Source organism: Scyliorhinus torazame, chromosome 12 (assembly GCF_047496885.1).
Source record: "Scyliorhinus torazame isolate Kashiwa2021f chromosome 12, sScyTor2.1, whole genome shotgun sequence".
NCBI classification, from domain to species: domain Eukaryota; kingdom Metazoa; phylum Chordata; class Chondrichthyes; order Carcharhiniformes; family Scyliorhinidae; genus Scyliorhinus; species Scyliorhinus torazame.
The window spans coordinates 195,693,167-195,708,417 of record NC_092718.1 but is presented as its reverse complement, the minus strand read 5'-3'; the positions used below and the strand labels follow the sequence as shown (position 1 = coordinate 195,708,417).

Genomic DNA, 15,251 nt, shown 5'->3' with positions numbered 1-15,251 from the left:
GTTTCTTTCACATTGCATTGTTGTCACAGCTGGAACCTGCGGTCCCACCTACCCAGAGCCTTGTTCCCTCTCAAGATTCCTCCGTTCGCACCAACGATCTCACACAGGCAGGTGCCTGGGCTGGTGTCTGTGCTCGTGTGTCATGCTGGACTGTAAGGCTGCCTTCATGTCTATCCTCTGATTCCCACATCTCTGCTACAACCCTTTTTTGTCTTGCTTGTTCTTTTCTTGCTAATGTGTTTCTCCAGTGGTTTATTGATGAGTGAACAAAGTCTCAGCTAACATTGCTCACCTACTTATCTGGTTTAAATTAAATTAAGGTTGGAGGAAAATGTGAATATCAAAAGAGAGGATTTACTGAAGATTGGGAGCATTATATTTAAATAACATACCGTCTTCTCTTGTTAAATTTAGAATTTTAATCCGTTGCTTTTTAGGATGATTTTCATCCTTTTTGTCTTGGGTTATAAATATCATACAGTAATATTGTGTTTCTGGTAACAAACCATTTTGAAACAATAATTATATCTTATCAATTTGAATTAAGCCACTTACTGAACTGTTGTTGGGCAGTCTCAAGGGCTTGCAAAAGTGAAGTGTTTGACATTCAAAAAAGTGTTGCATTTTAGGTACTAAAATAATCTGCATCACTGTTTTGAGGCTGACTTAGTTTTGGAATGTTTTCTGAACTGAAACATGAGCCTTTCATTTTCCATCCTAGCAATGTCCTCCCAAATACTCGCACCTTGTCAATAAGACCATAAGACATAGGAGCAGAATTAGGCCACTCGGCCCATGGGTCTGCTCCGCCATTCAATCATGGCTGATATTTTTCTCATCCCCATTCTCCTGCCTTCACCCCATAACCTCTGATCCCCATATTAATAATCTAATGCCACTTCCTGTTTCTTTAAATTGGGATTTTTAAAAGTGGGAAAAAAAATAACATTCTGTTTTTCAACATGATGTTTTTCATTATTGGTCTGAACTTCTGTTTCTTTTTGCTTTAACATGAAGCTAATTATTGCAGCATGTAATTTTAATGTGAAATAACTAGTGTACATAAACTATCATTTATTTAAAAAAAACGTGCGTTTCAAAGAAAATTGTAATTTTGCATTTGGAGGCTCTTGAATTTGTTGATTGATGCTCACTTCAGACTAGAACTTTGTTGAAGTTGAAAATATAAGGTAATTGTGGTGGATAATTTAGCTTACTTGAAGAGCACATTTGTTTCTCCTATTCTGGTCTTTTCGGGGCCACTTGTCCTTTTGTAGTTCCTGAACACTTCCTTGCTACACCCATTTTCTTTTCTGTGAATTCCTATTTGTAAGCTGAGCTGGCAATGCTGGCAAATATTTAAATCAAATTTTGAGGAAAGGGCAGTCTTATTTATGACTCGCATTGTATGAGAGAATAGGTACTGTCCAGTATTGAACATGTACAGTTCCTATCAAATCTGGTGTGTCACTGCTTTTAAATTAACATAAGACCAAGACTAATGTTGGCTGCTGATATGGATTTGCACAGTTGACTGCAACAACGAATGTAAACTTGCCAGGTCTTCTAGTAGTCGGGGAGACCCATTTTTAATTAATCCTGTTTAAATTTACTTTTAGGTTTTTAGCTGTTAGCTATAGATAATGATGTTCAGAAACTGGTGCCACTAGTATGTATTTAATGCCAAAGAAACTAGCTTATACAAATTTTCAGTTGTTATAGAACTAACTTGAATGTAAGAAAAAAATTATGATAGTCACCCTGCTTTACATTGTGTTCATAAATGCTTAAACATCAGATTTTACATTTTTGCTTTAATTTGTTCTCCAGATATGGGTGATGAAGGCAAGGCCAAAAGAACTGCCCATCTCTCAATGATTGGGGTGGCTGCCCCCAACTGCAGCAGGCCTTGCCATGATCACTTATAAAACTGAACGGCTTAGTGGGTCATTTCACAAGGCATTACGAGTGAACCATGTAGACTGGTTACATATAAACTATATGGAGTAGGATCATTGGTTCACTAATGCCCTTCAGAGGAAGATATTTCTTTGGTTTACACATACTGAACTACTAATATCAGCTGTGCAATCTCCCAACTATTAAATGGAAACCACCAGAAATATTCAGCATTGCACTCAAAATTGCGTAGTTATTTGTTCCCACATGACTTTGTTTATGATGGTGTGGGGTTAGGTTTGGGGGTGTGGGGAACAAGGCAGGGCTGTTCAATTACCACTGAGTCCAGATTGAAATAATTTCTTAAAAATACAACCTTTAATCACTTTTACTCACACTTTAATTTTGAAGCAATTTTCAAGTAACTGATAAAATTTGCAACATTTGAACATTTAAAGTCCCCCCCCCCCCCTTGATTTTCTCCCTTTTATCATGTGTTGACACATTAACTACTAAACATGCTAAGGTATAGTTCCAGTGTGTCACTTAAGTGTCCATTTTTTGTCAGAGTTGGGGTAGTGAGAGATTCATCAACATAATGTTTTATTTAAAGAGATTAAAATACCAAGTAGCTCAAGTGCAAAATGGAGCTACATGTGTTCGTATCAGAAACGGGAATAGAATATTTCTGAATGTTATAGGTGGGAGATACAAAATAGCATTCTTTAAATCTTGGTTTGCTTTTCTTTGCTGTGCTTGGCTTATGCTGCTGCTCACCAGAATCAGGTTGAAGAGGTGCCAGCAGCTGTGCTACAGTCTTCCTCAGCATCTACTTCTACTCAGCCCCAGGTTGGCATTTTGACAAGTTGGTGTCTATGAAGTACTTGCATGTTGTATAATATTGAAGCTATCCTCCTTGTTACATTTTTATTTTATGTTTTTCCAAACTTTAGCACTAGTGTTGGTATTTCCATTTTATAGCAATCCACTTTAATAGAATTCCATAAAAAACAGCAATTTTAAAAAAACAAAATTTTAGCTTAATTAAAAATGTTACTGATTAAGATTGAAGTACTTTTTCCATTTCATTCAGAAAGGTGAAGTGATTTACTTTTTGATCCGATGAACATGATATCAAGTATTATATATAGTATGTTTATCTTTTTCACTGTTAGCTGACAAATCCTATATTAAGCAGTCATATTTCCAAATATTTAGAGTAAGAGTTGTGAGGAAAAACAAAATATTATAATTTTATTGCTGAGAATGTGTCATGAATTATCTTAATTTCCAGCTCTTTAAAGACTACGAAAAGAGCATTGCTGTTACATTAATTACAACAGTTTAGATGCAGAGATGGATTACTTAATGCTAATGCAAATTAATGTAATATTTATAGATTGTCTGTTTGGATTCTTACATTTTAATACCAACACTATTGTTAAAGGATTTTTTATTACATCTGATTTCAAGTGAAAAATTAGTTTTAAATCTTTGCTTTTTTTTCCCCATTGGCGAGCTGTGTTGTGCTATTAAATCTTACTAATTCACTTAGCCTCTGGTGTTGAAGTTTTTCATAAATAATGATGCAATATATTTTCATCAGTGTTCCATGTAAACCTAAATCTGGAAGCAGCTGATCTGTGGCTTTACAAAGTGGATTTAAGTAACCATAATGTACTTTAGAATTTGGCCATTTCATGCCCCTGAGGTTATTGGTAGACTAACTATCCCTATTTTTTAGATATAAAATTCAAGCAGTGCCAAATAGACCGATTATCTGGGTTTCCATTTTGCGTGGACTAAGTCAAATCTATTTTACAATAATTGACAGATCATATTCTCTTATCTAACACACATTCATAGTTCGATGTTTCCAAGCAAAGACATATATGCATGCAAAGACATAAACTACTTACCTGGGCAGGCAGCATCCTAGAATCCATAGAATGCCTGCAGTGCAGAAGGAGGCCATTCGACCCAGCGAGTCTACCAACTCTCCAAAAGCCCATTTCCCTTCTCAGACCCTGTAACCCGATGCATTGGCCATGGCCAATCCATCTGACTTGCACATTTTTGGACACTGGACAATTTAGCTTGGTCACTCCACCTAATCTACATATCTTTGGACTGTGGGAGAAAACTGGAACACCCAGAGGAAACCCACACAGACAGCCACCCAAGGCTGGAATTGAACCCGGGTCCCTGACGCTGTGAGGCAGCAGTTCTAACCACTATGCCGCCGTGGAGCGGGAAACAGTTAACTTTTCAGATTGTTAGGGTGTCACAGTGGTGCAGTGGTTAACACTGCTGCCTCACAGCACCGAGGGCCTGGGTTCAATCCTGGCCCTGGGTCACGGACCGTGTGGAATTTGCACATTCTCCCCATGTATGCGTGGGTCTCACCCCCACAACCCAAAGATGTGCAGAGTAGGTAGATTGGCCACACTAAATTGCCCCTTAATTGGAAATTAAAAAAACAAAACTTCAGGTCGATGACTATTCAGAAGAAGGGTCTAATGAAGAGTCATAGACCTGCAACATTCACATTGTTTCTCACTCCATGGGTGCTGTCACACTTGCTGAGTATTTCCAGCATTTTCTGGTTTTCTTTCCAGCGTTCCAGCATTTACAGTAGTTTGCACTTGACCTACAAAAGGGTTTATCTGCACTGCTAACCACATTTATAGTGGGAAAACCTTTAACTAAGGTAAATATCAGGCCACTAAATCTGCATTTTTGTGTTGAACTAGTTGAACTAATCTTGAAAAGGTTACTTAGATAATGTCTGCAGAGCTTGTTGCTTTTGGTTGATAAATCCAATAAACAAGATTTCTGACTTTGTGTTTTCTCATGACTGATGTTATGAGACCCTGGGCTAGTGTGTGATCAATTCCAGGCCCACTTGACCCAGAGTTGCAACACAGTTGAAATTAACTCTTAATTTTAAAAATACCCAAAGTTTTTGGTCTTTGGCTGCCCAATAACTACAGTCACCAGGTTTGTAAATTTAAACACAATTAACTTTTATTAATAACAATAATTAAAATTAAATCGGCAGAGAATACAACTGGTTAACTATTATCTAATTTCCAATGCCCTCCCTCTTTAACGCGCTCCACCCTCTATATACACACACACAAGACAGACAAACACAGAGGGGAAAGAGACACATAAAAATAATACTAAAAGTCAGTGGATGAAAGTCTCTGTTTCAGATGGCTGTCTTCCGGCTAGATTCTGTCAGTCAAGGCCTTTAGTTGGATGTCTTTGCTTTCAGTCTGAAATGATTTACACTGTAGGCTCATCAGAGTCTCGAGACTTTGCTGCAGACTCAGAAACAGCAGACAGGAAACATTCGGGAGAGAGAGAAAGAGAGCAACACACATCCTTTCCTCTTCGCATCCAGGAGTTTTCTGCTTGGTTGTCTGAAAACCCCACGTGGCAGGACCCAATCGCTGTCTGTTGCGAGGCAGGATACTGTCCTTGACCAATCCATTGGCCAACAGCCAGCCAATCAAACTGAATCCTTCCAATCTCGCAGGTGCCTTAAAGTCTGAGCTCTTCTGTTCAATATCTATATCTTCATAGCACACTGTGCTATTGCAAATTTTGATTCCTCAGTTCCCCTTTGCAATTTCAAGTTATATCTCCATTCATTAAAGATCAATGGACCAAAACGATAAAGTAAAAGAAATGGGAAATGAGGGAATCAACAGGAAGGGCCTTTACCCTGAGAATCCTCTTCCCATGAACAACTTGTTCAGATTTCTGCAATATTTGTTGGTGTGTGGAAAGAAGAGTTTCCAAACCAGCTGTATACTCTCTTGGGAGTGATGTGTATTATTTCATTCCAATTGATGATCAAATGTATTTTTACCCAAAGACCTCCTGTCTGCAAGATTGATATGTTCAAGTTAACGTGGGCAGCACGATGGCACAGTGGTTAGCACTGCTGCCTCTCAGCTCCAGGGAGCCATGTTCAATTCCGGCATCGGGTGACTGTCTGTGTGGAGCTTGCACTTCCCGTGTCTGCGTGGGTTTCCTCCTGGTGCTCCGGTTTCCTACCACAGTCCAAAAATGTGCAGGTTAGGTGGATTGGTCGTGCCAAATTGCCCCTTTGTGTCCAAAGGTTAGGTGGGCTTACTGGGATAGGGTGGAAGTGTAGGTTTAAGTACAATGCTCTTTCTCTTTTTAAAAATGTTTAAAGAGTATCCAATTCATTTTTTCCAATTAAGGGGCAATTTAGCGTGGCCAATCCATCTACCCTGCACATCTTTGGGTTGTGGGGGCAAAACCCACACAAACACTGGGAGAATGTGTAAACTTCACACGGATAGTGACCCAGAGACAGGATCGAACCTGGGGACCTCAACGCCGTGAGGCAGCAATGCTAACCACTGCACCACGTTGTTCTTTCAATCAAGGGCCAGTGTGGACTCGATGGGCCAAATGGCCTCCTTTTGCACTGTTGATTCTATGATTCGAACAGATGAAACTTATAAATAAATGTGAAAATTATGTAAAAGCTACCAGCAAAATCCTCCAAAACATCTTTCTAACACATGTTCAGTCATGTCAGGGGCAGCACGGTAGCCTTGTGGATAGCACAATTGCTTCACAGCTCCAGGGTCCCAGGTTCGATTCTGGCTTGGGTCACTGTCTGTGCGGAGTCTGCACATCCTCCCCGTGTGTGCGTGGGTTTCCTCTGGGTGCTCCGGTTTCCTCCCACAGTCCAAAGATGTGCGGGTTAGGTGGATTGGCCATGCTAAATTGCCCTTGGTGTCCAAAATTGCCCTTAGTGTTGGGTGGGGTTGCTGGGTTATGGGGATAGGGTGGCGGTGTTGACCTTGGGTAGGGTGCTCTTTCCAAGAGCCGGTGCATACTCGATGGGCTGAATGGCCTCCTTCTGCTCTGTAAATTCTATGATGTAGTCAGGAATTTCATTTGCACTATTTCTCATCTTTTCTCCACTCAATATTTAAATACCTGTTTACTTTGTGAACCATAACTGCAAACCGATCCAAACATTCAGAATTTAAGTGAAAACATATGTTATTTGATGCATATTTCATCCAACCATGTCAAAATGTAGCTGTGCAGATAATCATAGCACCATGGCAAAGCAATATTAGACATTTCATTTAACCAATTAATGTGCTTCTGATTTCTGCATCACATTTTCAGCTTCCTTGATATAATAATACACAAATGTATTTGTGACTCAAATGTTAGCATTGTGTTGCATCTTTGCATTTTGGGAGAACTCAATTAGGGAACCTTTGGCTCAGAAATGGATGATAGCTTGGCCAAATGGAAAACCAGATGATCTGACCAAAAACAAGATAGGTGATAACCAAATAGATAACTATCTTTGTAGGTATCTGGTACAAAGATTTGTGTTCCATAAGAGAATATGCAATGAGATGACTTTTTAAATTTTGTAGTCTTACGATTTTGTAATGAGTGACAAGATGCCTACTTATTCTCTCAAGTAATTTGACATTCTTGTTTCCACATTTTCAATTTCAGTCCAAGACCGAGGAGCAAATAGCTGCAGAACAAGCATGGTATGAAGCAGACAAGGTGTGGCTGGTTCACAAAGATGGCTTTTCATTAGGTAATCTCAAATTGCAGTTCTTATTCATTATTGCTTCTGGAGTCCGTTTCTATTAGTCATGCAACAATGCTTTATTTTCCAGGAGCCGGCCATTTATCCCTTCAAGCCTCTTCCACCATTCACGGCGGATCTGCAACCTAGTTCCATATACCCACCTTGGGCCCCATATCCCTGAATACTTCTGGTCAACAAAAATCTTTCAAGCTTAGTTTTTAAATAAAGAATTGATCAATTGCCATTTATGGAAGAGAGTTCCAAATTTCTGCCACCTTTTATGTGAAATAGTGTTTCATAATTTCACTCTTTAAGGGTCTAGCTCTAATTTATTTTACCATGTGCCCTGGTCTGTGACTCCTCAGCTTCTGAAATAATTTCCCCCAATATTTCCTTTTATACCTTGAAAGCTGCAATTAAATCCACTTTTAATCTTTTAAAATACAGGGAATATAATCCAACTTTGTGTAATATCTCTCTGTACTTTAACCCCTTCCACATATCAATCTGGAAAATCTCCATTGCTCTCTTCTCTCTTCCTTGGGCCAATATATCCTTATGAAGGTATGATGCCTGGAACTGCTCATTGGACCACAGTTAAGTCTACCCAGGGCTTTGTATGGCAGAACCATGACTTCTACTCCCTTGTATTCCATTCCTCTAGATATAAAACCACTATTCCATTAGCTGTTTTATTATTTTCCATATCTGTTCATGATATTTAATGATGTGTGCATCTGGACTCCCAAGACTATTTGAACCTTCCCTGATTTTAACTTTTCCTCAATTAGAAAATACCCTGTTAATTTCTTTTAGGTCCAAAGTGGATGACCTGACATTTGCCTCCTTTGAAATCCATTTCGAAGTTCATAAGATATAGGTGCAGAATTAGGCCATTTGGTCCATTGAGTCTGCTCCACCATTTGTTCATGGCTGATCTCATCCTGGCCTTAACTCCACCATCCTGCCCATTCTCCATAACCCTTCAACCCATTACCAATTAAAAATCTGTGTAACTCCTTAAATTTACTCACTGTCCCAGCATCCGCCGCTCTGGGATGGCGAATTCCACAGATTCACAACCTTTTCGGAGAAGTAGTTTCTCCTCAACGCTGTATTAAATTTACTACCTCTTATCCTAACACTATTCTCGTTCTAGAATGCCCCACAAGAGGAAGCATCATTTGCCATAGTTTTTTCTCATTCATTTAATCTATCAAAATTTATGTAATATTGTACCACCATCTAGACAGCTTCTAGGTCTTGCGTCTTTGTTCTCAATAAGTTTAGATATGTGGCTCTCGATCCTATCAACCAAGTACCCAGGATGTTAATGAATACAGTGAGTAATTGAGGCCCCAACACAGATCGTTGCAGGTCACTGGTCATAAATTGCCAATTAGAATATCTAACCCGAACCTCTGTGGCCCAGATTTTCCTGGCCTGTGGATTGTCAGAGGTGGGACGTAGGTTGGGAGATGGGTTTTGACCCATAGATGTAAGCAGAAATTGACTCGTAAGTCCAAACGTCCGATGGCTGAGCTAGGGCAGAGACCTGGGCCAGATACGCAGGACTTACTGGCATACTTACTCTGGAAATGTTTCATAGATACTTGGTTTAACTCCAATGGTTAATCAATGTAACTCAATTGAGCACTGCAATCCCCACCCTGCCAGACCTAATTACCACCCCCCACTCCCAATCAGACCTGACTAACACCCGGCCCCAACAGGACCTGACTATTCATCTCGCCCACCTACCCCCTCAATCATACATGCACTCACTCACTAATTTTTAACAATTTAATCTGAATAGACCAGCCATTAAGCTTCAATGGTATTTTTCAATAAGAATCAAAAAGCAAGTCTTGACTACTTCAACTACGATTTTATTGTGTTGTACAATCTCTTCTCTTTCAACCCCACAGTACCATTGTACCCCTCTATATATATATATATATATATATATATATATGCAGTCTATCAAACAATAAGTGCGGTCTGTTAAACAATTAAAGCTCCAATGCTAACTTAAGCACTGGGGAACAGTTTTAACTCTTTTCTAACAGATTCCCCCTCTTAAAACGAAAAATGAATCTTTTAGGTTGATGTAAATTACCATAACACACATGTATATATTTTCTTTTCTACAATAAATACACCCTACTCCCCCGTCTTAGAAATGTATTTCTAATATCCACCCTCACATTCTTTTCCTTATAGGGAAAGACGTCCCTCTAACAATTTCTAATAACTATTTTGAGCTAATCCCTTTTTCGTCAGTCAGATAATTGATAACTGTTATCATAGAATTTACAGTGCATAAGGAGGCCATTCCGCCCATCAAGTGTGCACCGGCCCTTGGAAAGAGCACCCTACTTAAGCCCACATCACCACCCTATCCCCGCAACCCAGTAACCCCATCTAACCTTTTGGACACGAAGGGGCAATTCAGCATGGCCAATCCACCTAATCTGCACATCTTTGGACTGTGGGAGGAAACTGGAGCGCACCCGTAGGAAACCCACACAGACATGGGGAAAAAGTGCAAACTCCACACCTCACCTGAGGCCGGAATTGAAATTGAGTATCTGGAGCTGTGAGGCAGCAGTACTAACCACTGCCACGGTGCCACCCACTTGATCTTGTCAATCTCCCTGTTCCCTACTATGTGTTTTCGGCTTGCTAAGCCAATTTCTAGTCTCTTTTCATTGATGCTTTTTGCAGAGCGGACATTCTCTCAGAGGGACTTATTGTCTGTTTGATACTCTACAGATGCTGTTGAATGTTCCGCTCCATTCAGAATTTCAGTAAGGATCCAGGATATAAAAAATGCCATATCTACTGTCCCCACTAGGGCAAGTGTCTCCATTGCCAATGTACTTTTCCCCACTCTTCGTATCCTTTTAGTTTTCCATGCCAAAGAACATTTACCTTTCGTCCCAGGAGAAAATTTATAAATCCTCCTGCACTCAGCGGTCACAGAGATTAGCATAAGATGCGTACCGATAAACAATTAGTTTCAGTTGACTAATGTCACCTAAAGTTGGGAATTTCTCCAAATATAATTTTGCCAATGTTTTGTTTGTTCAAACAATTATTTTAGCTTTGGGATGGTTCATTTTAGTGCTTAGTTCTAAAACATCAAAACTGGCATCCCGTCGTTTTGTCTAGCTAACCATTTCAGCTACCCAATTAAACTTCGGATTTCCTTTTTCCATTTCAGAAGATGCCGCATCCTTTTGTGAGGCCCTATCATGAGTGATTGCTATGGGGTTAATATTCTCCAAATAAGGCTGATGATGTAGAGTGACATGCGAAGCGCACTCCCTGATTTTTAACTTAATTAATTTGAATGCCTAACTTCCAATCTTGAACTCCGTTCTAAGCCCATTAATAACAGTATTTTTAAATTTGCTACTACCCCCCACACAAAAAATCTTCTACAAGCACCATGAAGATAGCCAAACGTTTCCCTCCATGGTGTCAATAAAACATCACAGAGTCTGGAACCAGTGCTGACAGCATTTTAGAATGGAAGGCATATCCCTGTGAGCGCTGATTTGCAACAGTCATAGGTTTGCCCCGACAGGGTTGGATGCTAGATACCGGGGATAGCAGTAGGTGGGGATAGAATACTTTGGGGATTTGTTTGTCGGAGGGAAGTTTGCAGAGCTGGAGAGGCTTATCGGTTGCTGAAGGGAATTGGGTTCCGGTATCTCTAGGTCAGGGACTTCTTGAGGAAGGAGGGGCCTTTGTTTCTGCTGCTGCCAACCCCCATGCTGCAAGAAAAACTCCTGTCCGAGGAGGAAATAGGAGAGGACAAGGTATCGGATATATATGGGGAGTTGTTGAAGCGAGAGAGTGCCCTGGTCGAGGAGGGTTATGTGCAAGTAAGAGAGGTGCTGGGTGGGGCGCTGGGGGCTGGAGTTTGGAGTGAGGCTTTGTAGAGGGTTAATGTATCTTCGTCGTGCTCAAGACTGTGTGTTATCTGATTCAAAGTGATACACAGGGCCCACATGACTTTGTCCAGGATGAGTCGGTGGGCAGTGTGCCAGCGAGCCATGTCCATATGTTTCTGAGGTTGGGGGGGGCGGGGGTGTTGGTTTTGGACCAGATTTGCAGATATAGTATTGAGGAATTTGGGGGTAACGGTAGCTCTGAGTCCGGAGTTGGCAATGTTTGGAGTGTTGGAGGATCCAGGAGTGCAGACTGGGAGAGAGGCCGATGCGTTGGCCTTTGCCTCCCTAAAAGCCCGGAGACAAAATTTTGTTGTGCTGGCAGGACATGGAGCCACCAAGTGCAGGGGCATGGGTGAGCGATTTGGCAGACTTCCTGCACTTTCAGAGGTGCAGAGGAGGGGTCATTGCAAGGTGAAAGCTGGTCGTCAGCATCTTTAAGGAGTATTGAGTTGTGTGTGGGGGGGGGGGTTAACAATTTAAACAAAGAGGGGCAAGCGCTGGGGTGTGCAGCGGATAGAGATTGTGGGGGGGCGGGAGGGAGTTTTCTGTGGGGGTGGTGTAAGGATGTTTTGGCTGTTTGCTGTTGCTGCGGTTGTTTTTTGTTTTTCTTCTTTGTTATGTATTTATTTGAAAATGCTTCCAATAAAATGTCTTTCAAAAAACATTGCAGGGTCAACTTTCAACTGCAGACAGCCCAATGTAACAAAACTGACCTCACTGAGAAATATCAAACTCTGGAGGTGTTATTCAACCCGTGAACACATTTATTTAACATTCCGAGTACTCTTGTGTTTGCCGTCCCTTTTGGAGGACAAATAAATATTTCTCTTTGAAGCTGATGATCCTGGAGGAAACCAGCTTTAATATCTATCAACTTGCATTCCCAAGTCTTTGAGCCATGAAGAACTTCAAAATACTTTACTAATTTAGGTGATTCTATCTTGGCCACCCAAGTTTTCTTCAAAATCTCATGCCACCAGCCTGGTTTTCACTTTATAAGTTACACCAGGAAGCACCTTTTCCATGCATGCCCATCTATGAGATAGAACTCGTTGTCCCCAATCTGGATCCTCCGAGTATACGCCAAATGTTTTCCAACTTTGCAGTTCTTGCTGTTTCAAATTTTGTTTATCATCTAATTTGTTGGAAGCCACTAAGACCTCGCGATTATATGAACTTCTGCTCCTTGTAGCATTCCTGGCCTGTACCATATTTCTTGACTTTGTTAAGCTGCATCCTCTATCTTGCCTTGTATCTTGTTGCAGATGCTATTGCTTAATCTGCCCCACCTATATGAGCTGTTCTTTCAACAGTTCTTGATATCTTTCTATGGGCATTTTTACTGCAAGACCTACTGTCTGAACTGACACTATGTTTCTGTACTCTCCATTTTGTACTTCCATATTCCCAATCCATGGGCCTAACTTCCCCTTTATCTTGTACATTCAATCAGTTTTTATATTTTCTGGTAGCCTTCGCTGTTCTCCCAATGATAGATACATCCTTCCACTGACTTCCCCTTCTGGCAAGTATGTCACTTTAGAGTTAATGTTTGGCAATTATCCTTTGGGTTCAAGTAGCCTCATCCGGGTCCTCAGAATTACTATGTCCCTCTTCAGGCACCCTGGCCGGGATTCTCCCCTACCCGGCGGGGTGGGGGGGTCCCGGCGGGATGGAGTGGCGGGAACCACTCCGGCGTCGGGCAGCCCCAAAAGGTGCGGATTTCTCCGCACCTTTAGGGGCCAAGCCCTCACCTTGAGGGGCTAGCCCCGCGCTGGAGTGGTTGGCGCGCCGCCGGCTGGCGGGAAAGGCCTTTGGTGCGACGCCAGCCGGGGACGAAGGGACCTCACCGGTCGGCGGAAGACCGCGCACGCGCGAGAGTGTCGGCGGCTGCTGATCCCCGCGCATGCGCAGGGTGGGGGGGTCACTTCCGCATTGGCCATCGCGGAGGCAATGGCCAAGGCGGAAAGAAAAGAATGCCCCCACGGCACAGGCCCGCCCGCGGATCGGTGGTCCCCGATCGCGGGCCAGGCCACCGTGGGGGCACCCCCCTGGGGCCAGAAGAGCCCGCCCACTCCGCCAGTCCCGCCGGGAAGGGAGGTGGTTTGATTCACACTAGCGGGACCGGCATGACAGCAGCGGGACTTCGGCCCATTGTGGGCCGGAGAATCGCGGGGCGGGGGGGGGGGGGGGGGGGCGCCGACCGGCACGATTCCCGCCCCCGCCGGATTTTCGGTGCCGGAGAATTTGGCGGCCAGCGGGGGCGGGATTCACCACCCCCCCTCCCCCCCCAAACGGCGATTTTCCAACCCGGCAGGGGGTTGGAGAATCCCGCCCAAGGTCTATTTCCGCAATCTGGCCCTCATAATTCTGTTGCATATGTGTGTGAGGAGTACCTGATTCCTCAACACTTTCAATAACGCATTTTGAATCTGCAGACTTGTAATATGTGCCCACTGATCCTGACCTGAACAGTGTGTTTTCCATGCTGTAAAATGATAGTTTTACCATCTGCCCCTATTAATCTTTCCTGGGCTTTTTACAGTATGCCATGTTTCCCTGTTTGAAAATAGTTTCCGATGGCTATACATTGTGCCTCCAAGATCTCTGAATTCTTTGAGACTGATGCTTTATGGAATGCTCATCTGCATGCACGCAGTGCATTCAAATGCTCAGAAAAGATAGAGCGAATTGTAGTCCCTCCCAAGCTGGAGGATGTTCATGACTGAAGGGCTTTTGAGGATAGCTACCAAAAACCAACTGATATGGACTATAGCACCCAACCATCTGTAGTGAATTCTTTGCATGGACAGCCCATGCCAAAGCCAAAATTAATTTACAATTTGGCCTATCTGCTGCAATTTAACGAAACATTTAATCGCAATCTCAGCATGATTTCTCTTGCACACCCTATTACTTAATGGGCTTTCTTTTTAGCAGTATTCAGAACTGTCATGTTCATGTTCTCTCACATATCCCGAAATTCATTGTTAGCAAATTCTCCCCCATACCCGTGATGAAGTTTGTCAGTGGTCCCAGTCCGGTCCGTATCCATTTTCCCATTACCAGTTCGATAATTATTTTCTTTTATTTACTACATATAATCATCGACTGACAAAACCTAGTTGCCAAGTTTACAAAGTGTAATATGAAAATGTTCTTCTCTTTATTCTACACCTTAAGATCCATAGCCACAACTTCATAAAATCTCTCGCTAAGGGCATACTCAGTATGGATCACGATGGTGTTATTCCATATTTCTTACATATATCACATCTATTACATATCAGTTCTATAAGTTTAGTATATTCTTCATCTCTTATACACGCATCGCTGAGCAAAATTTTTTATCTTTGGGAAACCAGCTGAGCAAATTTCCAATGTACCTTTACCACAATCAACTTTTTGTCTTCCAGCCACCTGTTTTCCGATGCTAACAGTACTTCCTTAATTTCTTTAGAAGAAAAATTAGGATTAATTAACGGAACATAATAGTTTCCAGCTTGCGTAAATTGCAAGTCCACAGTTCTTCCAAATACGATGGCAGTGTAATTTTCCATGTCAAGTTTCATATGTGCTTTCTTCATCGATGGTTGGCTTAATATTAAAGGTATTTTGCTGAATACAACATCCGTGCTGACTTACCCCAGCAATTTTACAAGGCATCACTACTCCTTTAAGTGATTTAAGGGTATTATCATCTCCAAATTTGAAACTCATGGAACTTTCAAATTCCTTAACCTTGTTCTGATTTTTGTCACCAGGAGTCCAGGTGA

At 41.9% G+C, this 15,251-nt stretch overlaps 1 protein-coding gene across 13 annotated transcripts in view; it reads left to right on the top strand.

Moving 5' to 3' along the window:
* Positions 1-15,251, top strand: part of myo18ab (myosin XVIIIA b) — a 351,310-nt gene that overhangs the window by 116,423 nt on the left and 219,636 nt on the right. For 7 of the 13 annotated variants that reach the window (XM_072469598.1, XM_072469597.1, XM_072469589.1 and 4 more), the window contains 3 exons: positions 30-152; positions 2,680-2,748; positions 7,432-7,519. In XM_072469598.1, coding sequence (XP_072325699.1) covers positions 30-152; positions 2,680-2,748; positions 7,432-7,519 — 280 coding nt within the window. The remainder of the gene's footprint in view (positions 1-29; positions 153-2,679; positions 2,749-7,431; positions 7,520-15,251) is intronic. The other 6 variants (XM_072469599.1, XM_072469592.1, XM_072469596.1 and 3 more) reach the window with 3 other exon arrangements.